The sequence below is a fragment of the Coturnix japonica genome, chromosome 12 (assembly GCF_001577835.2).
Source record: "Coturnix japonica isolate 7356 chromosome 12, Coturnix japonica 2.1, whole genome shotgun sequence".
NCBI lineage: Eukaryota > Metazoa > Chordata > Aves > Galliformes > Phasianidae > Coturnix > Coturnix japonica.
In genome coordinates this window covers 7,089,603-7,111,290 of record NC_029527.1, presented here as the reverse complement: position 1 = coordinate 7,111,290, position 21,688 = coordinate 7,089,603, and the positions used below count along the sequence as shown (strand labels likewise).

Below are 21,688 nucleotides of genomic sequence, written 5' to 3'. Positions count from 1 at the left end.
TTCTGCCCCTCCCTAAGCCTCATTTAAGGGCTGGCTGCCACAAGGGAAGGATCTCTAGCTGGAGATTCCTCCTTTTGGAGTATTTGGCAAGCCCTGATCCTTGGGATGATTTTTTGTTCTTTAATTGGATTACGACTATCACCCTTTTTTAGGTAATTTAATACTGGTTATCTGCGATCTCCTTTCCTGCACACCTCAGTTAGGGGAGAACAGCGAAGCGGTGAATTCATGCACTCAGAAATCGGACATAGGTGAATGTCTCCTTCCTTCAAATGGGTGCTATGACAGGGTTTAAGTGTATGATTCTTTATTCTAAATAACCTGTGCTTCGTTGTGGAGGACGGACAGAGCTGAGCTACTGAAGAGACAGTCAGCATTTTGTTTTAATTCTCATTATTCTCTGTGTGGCCTCTTAACTCCGATCAAATACTGCTCTGCTGTTAGAATATTTAATTTCCTTCTGGTCTTTTCTTTGGCACTCATCAGTGATTATTTGAACACTTGACAAATAGTTAATTTACTTTGAAAAGACCTATAGGAAGCGTAGAGGTGACTGATCCTGTATTTAGATTGGGATGCTGGGAGACAGAGGAGGTAAGTCCAATAAGTTTACTAACGCTGCTTGCCATATTTAAAGCAGTAAAGACCTCTTCTGGGATGTACTTGCCAGTTTTGATAGCAATTGTGAGTGTTTAGCGCTGTGCTTACTGTACAGTAAATAAGTAAGCAAAGGTTTAAACAGATGTTTTGTTAAGGAAGATTATTGTGATGGAAAGATAATGTGTAATAAATGGAACTGCTCACTGATGTTGAAGGCTCACAGTGAACTCCCCAGAGGAGCGATCTCTAGAGAAAGAGATTCTTCCTCAGTGGCTCTAGGAGAGGTACAGCCAGGCTCCACTCCTTCTGGTAGCACAGCTGAATTACCTTTACCTGTGCTTACGCAGCTGACTCATTGCTTGCCTCAGGTGGTCAATCAGAGGTTCAAGCTGTGATCAACAGTTTCCCATACAGTTTACCAAGGTTTGAGGTTTCCATTTGAACAATCTGAGGTATTCAACCAGTGATCACCTTTGGTCATGATGGGGTTCTGGAATTAGTAAGTGTAGAATCCGTTCTCTAGAGCAGCCCCACCTGCCCTTAGAATGAAACTCTTTCTCTGTGATACTGTGACTTGTTTACTGCATGTCTTGCACTTCTGCAAAAGATAACGTGCATGGCTTGTGTTTGTCTTGTAACTGAATGAGGCAGAGCCTGGAAAAAGCTGTTTAGTGGTATAACTAGCACTATATCAAATGCATGTGAACAAGAGAAGGTTGTAATGCAAGCTAATGCTTCAGAGGTATCATTAGTTCTAGCAGTGCTGAATTTCTGTTTTTTGTGAGAATAAGTTTTGAGGCTTTAAGAAAAATGGATTATATGGTAAATTATTTGACATGTAGCTTATACAGTGAAGGGCAGGATGTGTAGGAGTGCTGTTTGAGGTAGATGAGGGGTTCGGCTTGTACCAGTCTTGTCATCTCTTCTGTGAATAAATGTTAAGAGGTATTAGTAGAGCTGGTAAATGCTATGTGAGCCCTGCCATCGAGCTTCAAGGAATTGCCCTTTTTCTCGTTGATGAGGCTCCCTCTCCATTGTTCTCCCATTTAGACTTTGACTTAACCTACTGTTTTTGGCCTTAAAAACAGATACTAAAAGCAGTGCTATGTTTATATGCGGATATTGTAACAGGCAGAGATCAAAAGTGATTGGAGACAGAGGTGAAACAGCTCCTCTGAACCACTGTTAGTATGTGACTGCATTTTTATCATTAAGGCCTGATGTCAGTGATGATGTGTTTTAAGAAAGTTATTTTAGAGAATTTCTCTAAAAAATGCTTAGCTATTTTTCTTAGTGGCTTGATCCTCCATCAAGTGTTAACGTAAATCTGAAAGGGAAGTTGACTGAAAGAACTTATATAATAGTTTTTCTGGGAGAGTGGCAGGGATGGGGCACTAATACCTTTATGTAAGTTAATTTGCACTAAATCAAAAAAGCTGAAGTAGCAAAAATACTCTATGAAACTGTACTTTGGGACAGGTGGGAAGGGGGAAGACAAGGATACAGGGTTGTTTTTTTCATTTTATTTGCTGCAGTGTCTAAATTGAGTTTGGCAGCAACTTCATTGCCAGTGCAGTTTTGCTAACCAAGCTAAATGTGCAGCACCAAATCTTTCTAAGGCAGAAAATCGAACTGTTCCTGCTGCTAATTGTACATCTCCTCTATGGCACGCACAGTTAATTTGACATTGGTGCGTTCTTAGCTCATTGGGAGATGCTTGAAGTCAGTAAAGCTGCAAGGCTGTTCAATCAATCATCTGCTTGCCTTCCTTTCGCTGTATGGCTGTCATGACTTTTCACCCTGGCATGGTTCTGCTTTTATCTTTTATTCAGGTCCTGAAGTCTCAGGCTTACCTGCCATCGAGAGACCCCTCGGGTCATTTCCTTATGGCAGTCGACCATTGCTTCTCTATCAAGGGTCAAGGCACAGTGATGACAGGGACTATTCTTTCTGGCTCCGTTAGCCTTGGTGACAATGTGGAGATTCCTGCCCTGAAGGTGAGTCTCTCACTCCTCTCAATTTTCCTAATAGAAGGAGGTGCTCGACAAAGAAGAGAGTGTTCTCCAATCTGAAATTATTCCATTATTTTTCTGATACTCAAATATAATCTAAGCTAATAATAGTGAGAGACTTGAAGATTTTTTTAGTTAACATAGCTAGTGAAGTCACCTGCTTTTAGTTGAATGAAGAAGAAAGAAGTCTGACTTAGATTTTCAACTTCAGGAAAGCAAAGTGAGTGTATTTCCAAGATGGGATGTACTGGAGGACTAGAAAAGGTTTAAGTGAGGTTACTTTTATTTGAGACATTGTGCATCCACAATCCACAAGCAAGAAGGCTTGCAAAGGAGTCTGACTGGTTGGGCTCCCTGAGATGTCTGGAAGTGAAGGAAATGGCAAGAAGGCAGCAATGAAATGCTTGATGCACATTCTCTTTTTGCTGGGGAGTTTAATTGGTGTCAGCATGTTCTGGAAGAGTTGCTACTTGCTGTAGTTCGGATTTATAAGAGATCCTATAGAATGTTGAGGACTTTCAATGGGCTTAGTAACAACAAGTAGGTTGTTTATTTCTAGAGAAGTGAAAGACCTAAGTTTGGAGATGAATGAGTCTTTAACAGAGAGAGGTCAGATCATTTGAGTCTCATAGCATAGCAGTTTGCCTCAAAGTTTGCTATTTTCAGTTGCTGTAGACGATCTTATCCTTCCACTGCCTTGTGTGAAATAGCAGTCATGCCATAAATCTCAGTGATAATAGTGGCAAGCAGGATTTTGCTTTTTGCTGTGAGCAGTTTGTGAATGTGACTGTTCACGGTGTGCAGGTAACCAAGGCACAGTTAAAGGAAGCAACTTTTGTAAGTTTGAATTGCGTGTTGTACTTACCCCTGCTAGCATCATGCGGAGTTGGGTTAGGATACCTATGAAAGGTCAAACCTTTCTCAGGCCTACAACGTAATGGAGGAAGCACATTTCACAACACATTGTGGTTTATGACTCTCTCTGACCCTTTTTTGCCCTGACCCTATGGTAACTGAGATTGACAGCTGGTGCCCACTGGGCATTTAGGGACATTACAAACCATCTGCTTTTTAAATTTGAGGAACCCTCTCACCAAATGAAGTGGCATCATCTTCCAGTTCTACTAATGGACTTCGACATCTTTGACCGCTTGAACCTGCACAAAGGAGGGACACAGCAATTAAAAATAAACAGTGACATTCTCAAACGCCCGTGCTTGCTCTGATTGAGGCTGAGAGCACCAGCAGTGCATGGATTCCTTTATGCTGTTGCCTATGTAAATTGCCATCTGGGGTTGATTATCCATACAGCAAAAAGAAAAATTATATATGTGTGTTTGGCAAAAAGCTTTGACACAGCAAACAGTTCACTATCCGATTGAGTTAGTAGTATTTGCTCACTAGTGCTTGAAATCCACCTTGAAGAGCATGAACCCAGGGTTTCTACAGCAAAAACATAGTGTTGGCAGAGCTCTGAATGTCCATTAAGATTACTTCAGTGGTCTTTCAATCTCTACAGTCTTTCAGTATATAAACTGTAACAAGTTATGACATTTTTATTTCTCCTTTATAAAACTTCCTGGAGTTAAAAAGGAAGGATTTTTTTTAAATTTTTTTTTTTGTGATGCAGATTCATTTTATTTTACTGATAGATTTGGCCCTCATGATTCGAAAATGTTGAGCTATGTATGTTGTGTTTGGTGAACGTAGTTTGTGTCTTTCTGTAGCATTCGTTAATTGAGAAAGGAAGGTGTTCTTTTCACTGGGGGGAAGTATCTTTGTCTTCCTTACAGCTGAAAAGAACGATAGAAGCTTTAGAACAGGAACCACATAGAAGGCCAACACAAAACAAATGCAAAAGAGACAAAACCTGAGACTTTTGCTTACTTAAATCAGGAGAGTTGCATCTTGATCAGTTGGTAACGTCCTGAAAGCATTAATGCAGTGTTATCTCAGCTGTGATTGGCTGCCATGGGTACGTAGTGGTCACAAAACGTGTATGTGGGAGCTAGGTACAAAGACGCACCTTTTTTTTTTTTTCTCCCAGGAATTCTGAGTAGTAGAAACTTGCTTTCTACTTTATATTCAAGTTCCCATTTGTTCTGTTCAGTGTAATTGCTGTTTAATGTTATTGCAAGTTGATCCAGGCTGTGTGCCTGGTGAATGTTAACAGCTTCACTGGAACATGTATAAAAATAAAGTGTGCTGCCATTTTGTAATGCATTTTGTCAGATGCTTGTGAGTGATTTGACTGAGTTATTGGTAAATGATTGGTGCCTATCAGTAGGGGATCATTTGGGGATTTTTGCTGTGCACTGGAGCTGAATAATGTGTCTGGTTTAATAGAATACAAGGTTATTTCTTGTGTAATAGAATTGTGGGCCACAGGTAATGGACCCTCCCTGGGAGGTGCATCTCGGAGGTGCGCCTTTGATGTCTGATTTCTGATCTGCTGGGTGTGACTGAGCTGCTACCATTCACAGGAAGAGGAATGTTCATGCTGAGTCCAACCTTCACATACCCTGATGTTTGCACCATTGCTGTAGTACTTCTTAAAAGCAGCAAGTATGTTTATGAGGTGCTCCTCTGTAGCTGGAGATCAGTCATCCAGGTGTTTTAGTACCTTGATATACTTTTAAGAGGTCATCTGAGATATCAAGTATGAACAAAATAAGAAACTTGTTTCTGTTATCTAGTCAAATCTTGTAGTAAATGAATATCAGTTTAAGCCAGTAGTAGATCTTGTCTTGACAAGGGCCTGTTTGCTGTCAGATTGTACTGACTTTATGAACTAGTAAGATGTATCATTTTCCAAGTGCGATACTTGGAATAGCTTCATGGATTCATATGCTTCTATGATATGAAGAGATCTTTTCAAGCTTCTTTGTTGGCTAAGTAACATTGGTCCATTTTCAGGCAGACATTCTGTAGCTTTATGGCTCAACCAATAAAGAAATTCTCCCATGTCTGCTAAAGTAACTCAAATAGCTAAGCTGCTGTAGTTATTCAGACTGTAACAGATAATTCAGCTTTTTCTTGCATGATTACTTCAGCCTAACTGAAACTAGTTCTTACTACATCTATATGTTAAAGCTCAATGAGCAGAGGTCTTCTGATGTCAATACATTTAAGGACTTTTTTCTGCAAGGTCGTACAGAGTTGTGCTACTGAAGTCTTGTCAGAGAACACATTTCAATAATTAAATCTCAGAAAATGAGGTTGGTATCACAAAGATGCGTGTATGTAGAATTTCATGGTAACGTTTTAGGTATGTTTGCTACTTCCATCTTCTATTCTGCAGCCCTCCAAGCATGACTAATCCAAAGTTCATGATATCTTGATTGTGTGTTGTTTACTACTGCAAGTAGGAGCCGTTGCTGTATTTTCTGTTAAATATATGTGACTTCTGTTTCTATGTCTGCTTCTTCTGAGGCTTCTGGGATTTTCCTTACTTACACAGTGAGGCCAGAACTGGCCTTTAAGATGCTAGGCAAGAAGCCTCGCTCACCTTGGATGTGGCTTGTTTGTGAAATCTCTTCCATTCCCCTTCCTAGAGGTTTGTGATAGAAAAATACCTTGTCACTGAATGCAGTTCACTAACTACATAGCAGCTGTGTCAAATAATATTGCAAAAAGTTAATGAGATCTACTTCAAACTGATTGTTTTCTTTCACTGTTCTTGGGAACCTGTTCTAGAATGGAGTTTCTCTGATGGTGTGAAATGTCTCAACTTCTACTCTGCTTTTTCCCTTGAAACTTGGCTATAATTTATTTTTGTTCTGTTGAACTTCTCAGCCAACTTTTCTTCTCATTGAAATGCTGTGGGGAAGGGCAGTTTAGAAAAATCTACAAGTATCTGGGGGGAAAGAATGAAATGTAACCAGTAAAATCGCTTCCTGGTGAGAAGGCAGTTTGTAATACATATTAAAATATGTGGGTAATAAAATATAAGAATCTCAAATCCTAAATCAATAAATTAAACATACGCGATGTTATACATGCTATTTAATTCAGTACAAGTATTGAACTGTTTCTTTAATTGTCTGGCACTTCTAAAGCATGGATTGTGTTTGTTGGAGATTTTCTCCTTTCCTAGAAAAGATCAGAGTGAATCCTACTGGTTTTGCATCTGCTGTGGCATTTACTTAAAAGCAAAACATGCGGGATTTGGCTTATATTAGAAAGTATTCTTTTGACGTTTAAGGATATTATCAGTTGTTTTGGAAGAATTAAACTCCTCAGCACAGTTCTTTGTGGTTAAGTAAAGGATTAAAGACCTGATCCGGTGCCTGTGGAATAAAATTTAGATCTGGCAATAAAAACTTCTCAAATCTTCTTGGCTTGATCTCTTGAGAGAATAGAAAGAGCAGATGCTGAGCTCTTTTAAAGATCAGTTCCCTCACTTTCAATGTATGGTATTATAATGTTTTGCTGTTTATCATTATTTAAACTTAAAAAAAAAAAAAAAAATAAATAAAAACAACAAGCAGAGGGAAAGGGACAACACCGTAAAAGAAAGGAATGCATTTTCATTGTGGAAGAAAGGTTCATAATGAACCTCAGGCTTTGAAAAGGCTTAAAAAGAGACTTGTATGCTTCTATTCTTTAAATACTCAATAGTGAAGTACAGTAGCTCATATCTCTTGTGATTTTTATTGAGTATAGTATGTGCATAGTAAAAAGAGAGAATAAGATCAGGACTTTGTGTAAGGCATATTCTATTCAGGACCAGGGATAAGACATGAAAGAGGGAGTTGGGTGCATATCATGGGGTTTAATTTTTATTTTTCTAGTTTGTCAGAGCAGAAGGGAAGGCAGCCAGAGGGAGAGCAGCCAACCTGAGCAGCGCTAGTCCAAACCACGCACTGTATTTTTGGAGCTTGTGTGTCTAATGTGATCTCTGTAAGCAGAAAAGTGGCCTGGTCATTGTTGGCCAATTAACTCTTCAAGTACTGAAGCTCATTTTCAGTGCAGTTTTTCTTGGTGGAGGGTCTAGATTGTGCCCTGTGTTACCTGCCAGGGAAATACAGTTTGGCTGCAGATTGCCTTCTAATGTATAAGGAAAAAATGATCCAGGAAGTTTATTTTTTTGTGTTTCTTCCTATGATGAACCTGAAAAGGAATGAACTTGTGATGCATCTGTCCACTTACAATGTCTGTAAGTGACCGGGATTCACAAGAAAGTGCAGCCTTGATGGAAACAGTGCTGTTCTCTGAGACAGAAGTTCCGCAGTATTTCTGTGATGCTAATTGCTTGTTAAGAAATATCTGCAATGTTGCCTGGCTGTGGTTAACTAATGACATGATTTTAAGTATGGCGCTTATGGTGTTACCACACAGATAATTTTAACTTAGCAGTTGGAAAGTGTAGAGATCTACTGTTGTTGTAGGACTGGTATTCCCTTCAGTGGGATTCAGAATGAGACGGAAATACAGGATTGTATTGGCTGTGTCTGTGTACGTGAACCTTATGTTTGTCCTTTGGTACCATGACTCTTTTTCTTGGGGAAATCAAATCTTGTTTCTTCTGTTCAGATTTTAGCAGGCCATTCGTCTCATAAAAAAATTTAAAAACTCAAAAAAGAGGCTTAAAAATGTTGTTATAGAAATGCAAGACAGGAAAGAAACTGAACTGAATAAGAGGAAACCCACAGGCTTTCCCCTCCTTTCCCCCCCCCCCCCATCCTTTTCCTCACTGCTTTGTTTGAAGCCAGTACCATGCAAGGTTGATGGAAATGAGTTCGAGCGCGCTGTCCTGAGGTTTCTCACCTGTTAGTTGGTGGAATGTGATGAGACATGAATAAATAGTAAACATTTTGTTTTTTAAAGAGTAGTTTCTGTTGATGAACGAGTAGGTTCCAGTACTTCCCCTAAAGCATATGCCAGATATTCATCCTAAGACAAAAGTCTTTTATTTTCTGTTAAAAAGAAGCCCTGCAGCTGTCCAAATGGTGTGCTCCAAGCAGTGTCCTTTAAGTTGCATACAGGAGGAAAAGTGCCTTACGATGATTTCAGTCTGGGTTGCAACTAATAAGAACCTGCTTTTACTGTGGGACTTCATAGGAATTTTCCCGTGTAACAGTTGCTAGTCCAGTGATCAGATGCTGTGTTCTGGTGTTTGCATACATGGGAGTTCAAGGTTAGTTTGAATATAAGTTAATGGACATAATGCTGGTAATCACAAACCAACATCCAAATGCTTTTTTGTTTAAAGTTTTTCAGTAACTTTTTAAAACAAGGGATGATTGTTCTGTTTGCATATTTCTTTGCTTAAGTATTGCTTCTACTGAGTCGTTAACTTTATTTCTCTTAATTTACTGGGTAGAATTGTTCTCTGTGCAATTTAATCGAAAACAGACCCACATGCACATACATATTTCGTTTGAGCAGGAGTGTTATTGGAATGCTTGGGTAGTAGTGGGGAAGGTAACCTCCTGAATGGGAAACATAGCTTTCACCTGGACTTCCTGCTGCAAATGTAACTTTAGTTGGAGTGGGCTTAGTAAAAGCACTGAGCAACTTTCATGTTTCAGATTTTTAAGTTCCAGTGCTGGAGGCTTTGGCAAAATTTCAGTAACCAGAATTGAAGGAAGGAATGTCACTTTTTGTTCTTCCTTGGTCATCTATATACAGTGCAATTCCTCATTTGATCAGGTTGTTAAGAAGTGGAGCTACTTGGCAATGCTGTGTTGAGTAATCATGCTCTGTGCATTCAGCATGAAGTAAGCAGGGCTCATCATGCGAAGTAGTTTCTTGGGGAATCAATCACCATCACTCCAAATGTTCCCTCTTCCTCCTATTTTCCCCCAGTTCTTCTTGCTGAGCATGATGCCACACGATATGAAACATCCCTATTGCCTGTTTGGATCAGCTGTCCTGGCTGTGTCCCCTCCCAGTTCCTTACTGCTGTGGCACTGTGAGAAGCTGAAAAGTCCTTGGCTCTGTGTAAGCACTGCTCTGCAGCAACTGAAACATTGGTGTTATCACCACTATTTTCATCAGAAATCCACAGCACAGCAGCATATGTGTCTCTATGAAAAAAAAAATTAACTCTATCCCAGCCAAAAATATAACATGAAATGTTATTACATTATAGGATGTCCTTTGGCTTTCTTGCCTTGTACTGTCTTCCTGAGATAGCAGATTTCCTCCTCCTTCAGAAGAGTAAATCATATTCTGATATTGCTGTGAAAATTGCATGAGAATTGACTTTGCTCTTTAAACATTTGTTCAGCTCATCAGATGAATCTGTTGTCCTGTGCCTGTGACAATAACACGTATTGTTGGAAATAGATGTAAGACATCTCTTTGGCATTCTCATAATACTATATTGTAATAGTCCGTGCACTTTGATGAAAGGAAAAAGTAATACTGGAGAAAGCCAATATTTCCAGTATCTGCTGGAGTAATATAATTATGTGCACTGCCCAGATAGTACTGTGATGAACACGATACAAATGCCTTGATACAGATTTTCATTTGCAGCTTGCTGGAATGAAAACTACAAACTCTCAGGATCCTTCATGGTTATAAAGATTAGCTTGAAAGCATGTGCTGTAAAACCTGGTTGGTTTCTCTTCCTCTTCTAATGAATAAATGATCAAATATAAATGTTTCACTCTTAAGAAATCATAATGAAAAGGTCAAATAGCATTTTGGAAAGGGGTGACAGTAACTAGTACATCTCTAGATGCCTAACCTGGGGACATAAACTAGAAGGCCTTTGTGAAAGCCTTCATTCCTAGCCCCAGTAGTTGACCTCTTTTCTATGTAGGTAACTTGTTTTATTTATTCTTTTTTGAATACATGTATAGTTAGTAGCAGATCCTGCCAAGTGATGCCAGAGATGGTGCTATTGTTTGTTAAGTTCAGGTAGTAGAAATCCACAATTAGAACAATTAACTCATTGGAAATAAGGATCCAGTTATGTGTGGAGGCATCAATATCTTCAGTGAAAAAGGGATAGAAGTACTTAAAATTATGCCAAAGTTTTGGTGGTTTTTTGTCACTTAAAATCAGTGTGAGCCTTCAGCACCTTTTGAAGTTTCTCTGCCCTTTCATCAATATTCATGTGACCACATAGCTTTGTTTTGTTGTTTTTTTCATTTCAATCAATATGTTTTATTTGCTTTTTCTTAATATCATATTCACTGTATAAGCAATCTCAATAAGCTTCTGTTCCAATCATTCCTGGAAGAGCTGTTTTTATCTTACATATCCTAGTATGCGGAACTGCAACAAGTTAAATTATAGCTTAGGAAGAAAATACGCTATTACAACTCAGTTCAGTTTTGAGAGGTTGATATTATTCATGTGCTGTTTGCTTTGTCTAGAAGACATTGATCCTACTTGTAAAGATTACCTGACAATAATTTGAAATCATTAGTGAACGAGGAATATGCAGGTATACCACAATCAAAAGCAGAACCACAGAAAAGAGGATTTTAAAAGGAATATTGAAAATATGAATTTTTATGCAGGATTGAACTAAACGCCCAATAAGTCTAAAATAAATGCACAGTTTGCCCTTCAATCAACACTAAATGATACTTGGTAATAGTGTACATAGTGTAAATGCAAAGTAGCACGCAAGCCTTTGCACAACACTAAAACACAAAATCCCAACCTGAGCTGTTTGGCCCTTGTGTTTTAGAAGAGAACCAAAGGTGTGCAGTGATTGACAAAGAGCAGTGCTTTGCACAAGGTACCAGTGCTGCTATCTCGGATTTTCTGTTGTTGACTCAGTGCCCTTGTTTGAGGAGAAACAGTTGTTTCTACTGAATGTATCCAATTATCTTTCATTCCAGTGTTATGAAATGTTCCTTGATTGCCGGGGCTCTAGAGGAGCCTATTAAGAATTTGTATTTGCCTTAGGTAACTTGGGTTGTCTTTAATCTCTTATGGGTGAAGGAAGTTCTCTGATGTGGTGGGGTCCTACCTTGCTCGGAGCCCTCCCAAGAGGCTTAATGTGACCTTGAGATGCTTCCCAAGATTGAAGTTTAATGTAATTTGTTCTGATGTATTAATATTTCTCAGGCATGCAGTTTCCTAAATAGTGGGAAAATGATGGCAGTGTCCAAGATGGTAGGAGTTAAGATGTCTGTTCTTCCTCCTTGCACCAAGTGTTAGGAATTAGTGAAGCTCGAGTTGCTTTCAAGTCCTTCTTACCACTTGCACGCCATCTCTATTTTCCTCTTCACATATACTGCCCACCCAGACTTGTTGCTTGTGTTATTAGGCTTCTACATCCAAATGCGCTGTACTGTATGCAGATAAATGGTGGTCTTCTGTGAGATCACTCTGAAAAAAAATATCTTAGCTGCATGCTTCAGATTTGCTTTTGGAATGGTAGAAAGCCTATAGAGCTAATGGGAATAGTAAGAAAATATTTAAGGAAGACAGTTGTCTTCAGTTGTCTCAGCTTATATATTATCTTTAAAACGTGTCAAAGCTGAATGTTTTTCACTTTGTGGATTCTCACAATAATTAATGATATTTCCATCAGTGTGGCTTCCTGTGTTGTTGTTGTTTTCTTTAAAGGACTGTTGTTATTGGGAGGAAGCTAAAGAGCTTTGTAATAGCACTATTTAAAACATAGGAGTGAGAATGTGAATGTAAGGGTTTTATCCATGGGGTAGAATTGTTTTAGTTTGGGTTTGTTATTTGTTTTGGGGTTGTTCCCCCTGCTGGATATGAGCTTCCTATTTTAATTTGGTTAAGAAAGAACCAGAAGCATGATCTTTTTTTTTTTTTTATAAGGAAAATTCCAATTTTCATCCATCAGGTTGCATGTACTTTAATATTGCTTATGTTTTAAAGGTTCAGATATAAGAAGAGGTTGGCAAGGTGTCTTTACGTCAGATTGAAAAGAAGGAAAAAAGAAGTAAGACTGTCACATTTAAACATAGCTTTCTGGTTATGGTGTAATTCACAGCAGAAAATTCAGCTGACGTATACATTATAAACAGTTGTAAAAACAAGCATTAGATACTTGCAGCCTGTGGTGGACCGAGTTAAAGTCTGTGATGTTGGAGTTATCTGGCGTGCTGAGTTAACTCCACAAATCAGTACTGTGTTCTGTTCTGCATTCATTCTTTGCTGGGCAAGGTGATTAGTTCAGCAGTGAAGTTTTCAACCTGCCTTTTCTTATTCAGTTTCATGTAGCTGCAGTGTCACCAGTTGGTGCTTTTTACTTGAGTCAGAATGCGTCTGGGCTTCAGCAGAATACAGTGGTGTGATTTAATTTACTTAGAATTATGCACAGTGCTTTACAGTATGCATGCTTGTTTTTTTTCTGTTTCCCTGCATGTGGAAAATGAAAGAATGTTAGTTTTAAGTTGAAACGTGACTATTTTTGAGTTTTCATTAATATGTCTAAATCTCCAGGTGTGTGATGTGATAATTTCCCTGAAGTGAACCTTAGCACAGGTAGATTTTGGAACTTGTTGGTCCTATGCCTGTTCACCCCTTTAGGTTTTGGTTCAGGTTCTCCTTTAACAGAGTTAGCTTCATTATGTGTTAACTCCCCTCAACAATATTGGATTTTATCTATTGTGTTTAATGTGCCTGTAGCTGAAATATTGAGATTTTAGTTGCTGGACTCAGAAGGTATGAATGACATAATAAAAACTTTCATCATATTAGCAAGTTTAGTGGGATTTTGAGTGAGAGGCTGACATGGCTGCCTCACTAATAATAAGAGGGAAGCACTTTGCAGAGGGCTTAGGAGGTCTTGCAAGTTGGGATTGTTGGTTTGTGTTATTATAGTTAGGGCTGAAATGGGAGAAACACATTTCTATAGCTGCTGGTTATCCTTGGTACCACCTAGTACCGTTTGCAGCCACCACCAGTGCTCTGGTGTTCATGTCAATCAGGAAGCTTTTATTTAATGATAAGAAGTGTACAGAATGTTGAAGCTTCGTATGTGTAGTGTTGAAGAGACTTTTTTTGGTACTTGTTAAAGCTTTTGCCCCACCCCCCTTCCACATTCCCTCATCCAGTTAAAATTAAGTCTGACTTCTCCCTGCTATATTTAAAAGCATATTAAATCTATTTCTCATGTACATCGTGTGCGTGTGTGGAAATTCTATCTAGCTGGAGTTCGTAACACTCTGATAACAATCAGAATTCTGCAATAATGAAAAATGCATCAGTGCTGGAACATTCAAGTATTGGGGCTTTTGAACCTTCGGAGGAATTTATCATATTTTTATTCGTAAATACAGCAAGCTTTAGTTTCTGTGAAGCAGATGGCTCGATGAAAACAGGAGAAGCCCAAATCAGCCCAGGCAGGTGTTGAGCAAATGTCTCCAGTGAGCCCTCACCGTGGCTGTGGTAAACATCTTTATTCTTTTTGGACTTAATTGCTGGGCGATTCAGTCACAAATATCCAGATACATACCTGTTGCTTAGATCCAATCCCATTGGTCTTCCAAACAAGCATTTGCTTACCTCTTGTGCATCCTGGGCTCACTCAGGTACCTTTTCAGAGCTGGTTCCTCATTGTTTCTAAATCTTTTTAACTGATAAAATTTCTGCACCAAACACTTGAGCTTTTCTGTGTTATACCTTTAGAACTGCACTTACCAAAATGTAGAAGACTTAGTGTTTTGAAAGCATGAATGTCTTCAGCATCATCAATTATTTTTTAATATTAAAAGTCAGCAGATGGAGCCAAAGGCTTGTAGAAAAATTACTTGTCCTGATATATATTAAACCACAAAGCCCGCTAAGTTTAATAGTGCTTCTACTGAAACATACAGCAGCACTGCTAAACCTCATAGCAGCATCCCCTTTTCAGAGCCGTGCCTCTGTGCAGAGGGAGAGCTCACTCTTTTGTATGCTGGGAACTGAAAAAGCTTAAAAAGATAAGTGGGAACCCGATTTTCTTTGTGGAGTTATGTCTGTGTAAGGTTCTCTGAAGCATTGCTCACCACTTAATCAGAGAAACCGTGTTATATTTTGTCAATATTCCTATTTTTCCTCTGAGCGCAGTAATTGGAACCCACTATTGAGGGTTAGGTTGGAATTCATGACAACATCATTTTCATTATTGCGGAGTTGGTAAGGTACTGAGGTTTCATGTTTTTCCTCTGAAGCAACTGAAATAAGCTGTTGCCTTAGATAACGTGTCAGACTTGATATTCTAATAGGCTAATCCAATGCTTTTGGAAAACATTAACATCCTTTTGGGGTTTTGAATAGTATGTTTAGGAAAGTAAGGGGGTTGAACTGTTTTCCAAGCAGAATGTCACGTATCCCAATTACCTAAAATAAAAACCCAAAGCACTGAGTGGGACCTGCCTTTTGCTGTAAAAGAGCAGAAAAAAATCTGCTATAGTTATAAACTTATATCCAAGGGATATGCAAGAAACAGCGAAACTGGGCTAAGTACTGTAGTGGCTCAGCACTGATTTGCTTTCTTAGTAAAGATGGAAAAATGTTTTAGTGATTTGAGGTGGCAGATTCATCAAACTACTAAGTTTCATTTTAAAAAGTTGTATACTCCATCTGTACATCTGAAAGAATATGGAAGGTATAAATGCTACATAGAATACAGTGCAAATAGTATTTAATTGTATAGTTAAATATTGCACGGACTTTTTTCCTCATCTTTGCTTTGATGATCCTTGAAGCGAGATCTCTTTAGTCCTAGTCCTTTAGTTCTCTTAGTCCTTTTAGTAGAGCAACCAGGAACTTTGGAAACTTGGCTTATTGACCCAGTTAAAAGGCTTTTCTTATTTCTCTCTTGTGCTTAAATTATCCCACTCCTCCTGTTGAGACATAGTGATAAAGCTTCAGCCAGTTGTACTGGCAAGCCAGTACTCAGTTTTCTCTGATTACTGCTGGTTATGGTAGGAGTTTCTAATATAGAAGTTCTTCTTTTGAGTGTTGTGATCAGTTCTTAGTTTTGGATTCACTCCTGACTTACTGTGGGCCTTTCTAGTAATACATCAGGTACCTTTATTTAGTGAGAACAGTCGCTTCCAATGAAATCGTATCTTTTTCAAGCCATATCAGTTGTGCAAAAGAAGTCATTCAACTCAGGGATACACCATATAGTTCCATGTTTTATCTTAGTCCAGTGTCCAAAAATTGCACTGTGATGGGTATCTTTTATGTCTGTATATATATATACTGTGGAAGAATTTCAATGCGTTCTTGAAATAAAGACCACGTAAATTCATGACCTAGGAAGACAGTGTGTATTTGCTGTATTTAAGGGAGCCTTCTGGATATACAGTCCAATGTTAGCATTGATTTGTGCTGAGATAAAGGCTGATATCCTCTGTGTCACGTTGCTGTCAAAGATAAGAGCAAATGCTGTTTTGATTTTTGAGAGAAGAATGCTTTGGCTAATGAAGACCAGTTGGTAGATGTAGTGGCTGGTGCAGTGAGGTCTGCTTAGCAGGGACACTGTGAAAGGCAGCAGTGACTTCCTGGTGTTGATAATTCTTGCTTTTGTCTTCTTTGAAAATACTTCTCTGATACCAGTTATCTTGCCTTGACTTTTAGCAGAGAGCAGACCTAATGGCATACTTGCAATTTATACTTTTTTTCCAGAGGTATCTATAGTATATGAGGGGGAGTTGTTCTTATGCATTTCTCAATCATTTAAAATTGGTAAGGTACAACACGTAATGCATCAAGAACGAAAGTGGTTATGAGGTTTTGTGCTACTTAGGAAGCAGTGTTGCAGCCCTGGCTCTGCAGGCAGGGACGTGGGGTAGCCTTCCCCAATTCTTGCAGTGCTAACTCTGTGGCCTGGTTGCAGGGCATCAAAATTCCATTGGCCATTTCACCGAAGGCTTTCTCAGCAGGATGTGGAGCAAGTGCAAAACCCAAAGATTGAAGCAAAAAGTGGTTGAAGGAAAGAAATCTAGAAGAGATGTATGTGCACAGAGAAGAGAAAAAGCAAAAAAAGCTGGTTTTGGTGTGCCCTAGAACTGCATAAAGGTGCTAAAAGGTTTATTTGCTGTGCAAGTGTTAATACCATTACATGTAAAGTCCCCTTTCTCTTAGGCTTTAGTTCCCCTTTAATTTCACCAAGCTTCTGTCGTTGGCAGTGTCAGAAGTCCTTGTGTGCTGGCTCTCGTGTTGCTGTTTCCTTGATATGTGAGCTCGATGAGTACTTACTCCTTGAGGATTAAAACAATATATAACAATAATAAAATCTTGACACAGTGAATCTATGAAACAATAAAATTGGCAACAAAAGGAAAATCATTTTGTTTCTTCACCTCGAACAGTAAACAAGACACTATCTCAGAGTGTCCTGCTGTACACTGACCGTGCTTTGGTGAGGTGTTATTCCCAGTCCCTGCTTTTGCTGCAGGTGCTGACACACTCGATACTGGGGAACTTCTTTCAATAAGAAACTATTTCAAAGAGATAAAGAAAAATACTGGAATGTGTTGGTGTTCCATTTTTGTCTGGGTCTCGATGAAGGATTAAGATCACGGCAGTAGGAATATTCCTGAAGAAATCCTGCTGGGAGGGTGTAAAACACAGGAATATTTATTCACCTGGTGGCAACTGGAAGACCCAGATGACTAGAAAGTGTGTTTAAAAGACATAGTTTGGAGTTCTTGCATACATTTGACAGCCCCCTGGCTGTCATTGACAGAATATCTCACGTGTGCTTTGCAGCAGGTACAAGGAATTACTGCTTTTATACTCAAACGTAGATTTGCTGAAGTTGGACAGCTTTCCTGTAGCAAGCTGACAAATCCTTTGGAGGCAAAGAAGTCGCAACTCTACGTGTGTTGTAAAAGCTTGTTGTATCAGAGGTGAAGGACCCTTTTTCGGGAGTTAATCAAAAAGATCTATGCAAACAAGCAAGGGGATTTTTGTCCTCAGCACAGAGCCTGACATTGTTCGGTGAACCTTCATGATCTCGTAGGCTGTGGCGTGCTCTCGTGGGCCAGAGCCCTTAATAAAAACGTGGGGCTCTGGATGCACAAATTCGTAGCAGCTGTCGCAGCTGGGCTGTGGTGAAGTTTGGTCAAGACCCTTTGAACTTTTTATTTCACACTAATCCCATTTAGTGTGATCAATATAGGGACCTCCAGCTCCTAGGCCTGTTAATTAGGTGTCAAGTGTTGGGCTGGCCGGTGTCAGGCTGTAAAACACAAACACAGAGAGACTATCGGTAGGAAAGTGAAGTGTTTATTGTCTGAATGTATACGAGCCATTGGTTCTGCAAAGTTGCCTTCTTAGCCTGAGATGTCCTTAGGGATCTCTAGAGTCTCTTGCTTCTCTCGGGTAAATGGAGGATTAAATAAACGTTTTGCCACGGATATGGCATGGCTGGGTGCTGTAAAAAGATCCAGCTCTAATAATAATTGTGCAGTATAACATCCAATTCTAATAATTAGTTGTTAGGATAGGATAGTCCTTTGCCTCCCCTCTCTCTTTGCTTTTTTTTTTTCCTGTTAATAAAAATGCTTAATTGCTCTGTAGCTCTTTGCTTTGAACACGGGAGTTTAAGATGGGAGTCCTTTCTTGTTCTGCCTAGATACTTCTGAAATGAAGCTGCTTTCAAGACTTTACCAATATTTACTTTAACTTGTGCTTTTCAGCATTCAGGGAATAGACAGGATAACTTAGATCTTCATTTCCCCACCTCAAAGAATCTCAGGGTTTTTTTTTTTCAACTCCCCCATCTTTTGCTCTCTATCATTCAAGGAAGGGTAAATATGTAGAATGATATTTCAGCTTTCATACATTTTCGGGTTCCTTTATTTCAGTCTTCCTGTGACAGAAAGTACTGGGGAGTTGTGAGTAGTTTGTTTCATCTCCTTTGAAGAAAAACTTAAATTTATAATCCCAGATCAGACCTTTCCTATAACTCATGCAACTCATCCTGTTAACTGTTTTAATATATAGCACCACTATTTCATTAAACAACATCTAGGAATAATTAGTTCAGCAACGATGCCTAGGAACAAAAGCCCTTGATTTCGTTTAACTTTATAAGTTGGTCTCTTTTGATCTGCAAGAACACATCTGGGGCCTTTAAGAAAGCAGAAAGAAAAATATTAAACGTTTAGTAAGGCCATTGGTAGAGATTTTGAAGTACAGTAACCCTTTGGTACCAGAATGTAGCTCAGAAGTGCAAGAAAGTGTGAACTTCCTATTTTCTAACTGCATGGCACCTCCATATGGTTTGGTGCTGTTTTTGCTAGGAAAGGACCACTGTGTTTTGGCTTTATTTCCAATGTCATAAGATGGTCACTTCATCTCCTCCATGCCATTTTCCTCTTCTATTTCTCTGTCCTTCTGTCCATTTTCTTCCCGCAGCTGTGTATGAATGGGTTCATCAAAATCACTGCTGTAAACCTGACCTTTGTTTTTACTGTGGAACTGTGCATTAGGATTTGATTTTGCTGTGCCCAACTTTGCACTGCACTGCTTTCTTCCTTTAATAGCTCAGAATTTAAATTGTTTGTTCATTACTGGAGACCCAAATGCTCAGGTTTTGAAAATATAAAATATGTGATATAAGCTTACTCATCTAATCTTAATCACTGTTACTGTCTTGGATTAGAAACTGATCTACAATCCAGCTCTTGAAAATTTACCACCAAAAATACCTTCCTCGAGGAAAAGCTTAAAGATCTTTATATACCAATTGTTTTTAATTTCATATTTTTTAATCTTAAAAAGGATTTCTTTTTTTCAAAAGCCACTTTTACAAGTAATAATTAATTCCTTTTCTTCTTCGCATAAGTGGTAGCCTTTGTTTTGATTGTAATTAGTGCAAGGAATTCGCTAGGAGTAGTACCGTGTCATTTGATTTGTTCAGATGTGCATACTTGTGTTGCTCGTTTGTTGGTGCGTTGCACCAAGAGCGCTGTTGTTTCAATTCCAAGCATTTCAGAGAAAATGCACTAACTGTAATGATTAGTACTAAGGTTTGCCAAAATTAATGAATACTACCAGATCTCTTAGGTAATTATTCATCACTTTCGTTTCATTTTGTGTAGATCACGTTTTCTATAAGCAATATTATTTTAGTGGAGGGGCAGGAGAATTTTGTTCACGAAAAATGTCTTTGTTCTACTTTTTTTCCTCTTGACCTGTCAAAACAGAAGTGAAAAGACCTGAAAATATTATTTTTCATTACAGGTTTTATTTTTAAATTCAGGTTTATGTTCACTCTGTGTTTGTTTTCTTTAGTGAGCCTTTAACTCCAAGGTTGTGACCTAATAATGACCTCCTCTTTCCACTCGCAATTGCTTTTGACCTACTCCATTAAGTATAAAGAAATAACCTAACAGAAGGGTAACCAGATCACTGCTACCACACCAAGGAAACGGGCAGGCTTTGGGATGCTCTTCTTTAATCTCTCTATCCACAGAGCCTTCATTTTAATTTGCAAAATTGAACCCAGATCGAGAGCAGTAAAGCCTGAATACAGTAAATATTCATGCCTCAGTGATCTAGAGTGGCTCCATTACATTTCAGAGATTGGGAGAATTACCTTTTGGATTATGTATATTCATGGGCTGATTTTTATTTGAGATATAATATTACTCACATAAGGCTACATGTCACACATTCTACCAAAACCAGCCTTCTCACAAAGCTCCAAATGTTCCTTACATGTAAAAGTTTTACTTCTTTAGCCTATAGTTTCCCCCTTTTATGCTTTTCAAAGACCAGCAGTAAACAAATTTCTTTTAAAGAAGAAGGGAGAAAAAATCCCAGTAGAAGTTCTTCTATAAAACCTTCAACCCTGTGTTTACTGTGATGTATTCTTTTGCGTGTGACTTTGAAGTCTTCAGATAAAAGTATTATTATTGTTCTAAACCAAAATCTATTTGGAGGGGAAAAAAGAATTCAGTTCATTTTGTTGGAAGAAAATTCCAAACAGCCTTTTTTTAACCTATCATTTTGTTCTGTTCTTGAGTTCTTCTTGGATTTTTTTTTTCTTTGAAAAATACTTATTGAAATATATTTTGATAAGTTGCAGAAATTTTAATTGGTATGTAAATTTAAAGCTTATTCCGTGGCCCAGTTTTACTATGGGTCTGATGTTCTGTGTGTAGATACTTAATGGCTAAATTCAATAGCATTGTATATGCTTTTAAAATGCATACCTTGCTATCTGAGTGACAGACTGCACACGCAGTACTGCTTACACTTAAGGTTACTTGGCATCTTAATATTCATTTTTTTGTTGTTACAACCTTTGAGAGATCTTAGTCTTCTTTAGGTGAGAGGATGTATATTAGACATCTGCCTACTTCTTCCTTCGCCACATCCATGGAGCATGGGGATCACTTCTCTGCCTAAAGTCCTGTACATCCTGTATGGCTTTTATGATGCTCTTTTGGCTGAAAATACTATGAAATGCAAAATGCACTGAAAAAGCAGCCTTTTGCTTTCAAAGGCTGCACGCTGTGGTTTTCTTGAGTATTAAGACGATAACAAACGATGCAGTGAAATTTTCTGTTTGCAGGTGAGAGGCAATGCCATGTTATATTACAAGAGTGAAGTACTGACTGAACTTTATTAATTAATGAAATACTGCAGTAAGATGGAGTACATACAGCACAGTATGGATTTGATGGTTTGTAGCAAATAACAAATTCAAGGCAGTCCAGTCAGAAGAAAAGAAAAGGAGGACTGTTTCTTACTCAGTGAGCTTCGTTCAGCCTGTGCATTAGGTAGATCAGGCTCTGAAAAAGTTTGAGGTTATATACTCAAAAGCTCCAGGAGAATGCCTACACACAAAAGGTCACTTAACATCGTGTGCCAAATCTTAATCTTGACACGTGCTAATTTTTGATTTGTGATTGTCTGAATGAATATAATACGCATGTAATTTAATTTAAAAATATAACATTAAAGCAGAGCAGCGTGAGAGTATGATCATTGACCCGCTTCTTTATTTACTGAGTGCATGGACATATTTTAGATGCTGTGAAAGAAATTAAGCTAAGGAGATTTTCCTATCCTCTTTTTATACTGTTTTATTCCTATACTTCAGTGCTGGCTGCTCAGGCTGTGGAGTATATTAAATAAAATCTGATAGCGTGTGTGTGGCATTACATAAGTACCACAGCTAT

At 38.5% G+C, this 21,688-nt stretch overlaps 1 protein-coding gene across 3 annotated transcripts in view; it reads left to right on the top strand.

Annotated features, from left to right (window-relative positions):
• Positions 1 to 21,688, top strand: part of EEFSEC (eukaryotic elongation factor, selenocysteine-tRNA specific) — a 103,919-nt gene that overhangs the window by 30,728 nt on the left and 51,503 nt on the right. For 2 of the 3 annotated variants that reach the window (XM_015875392.2, XM_015875393.2), the window contains exon 4: positions 2,433 to 2,597. The exons of the other annotated variant lie outside the window; for it this stretch is intronic. In XM_015875392.2, coding sequence (XP_015730878.1) covers positions 2,433 to 2,597 — 165 coding nt within the window. The remainder of the gene's footprint in view (positions 1 to 2,432; positions 2,598 to 21,688) is intronic. 3 annotated transcript variants of the gene reach the window in all.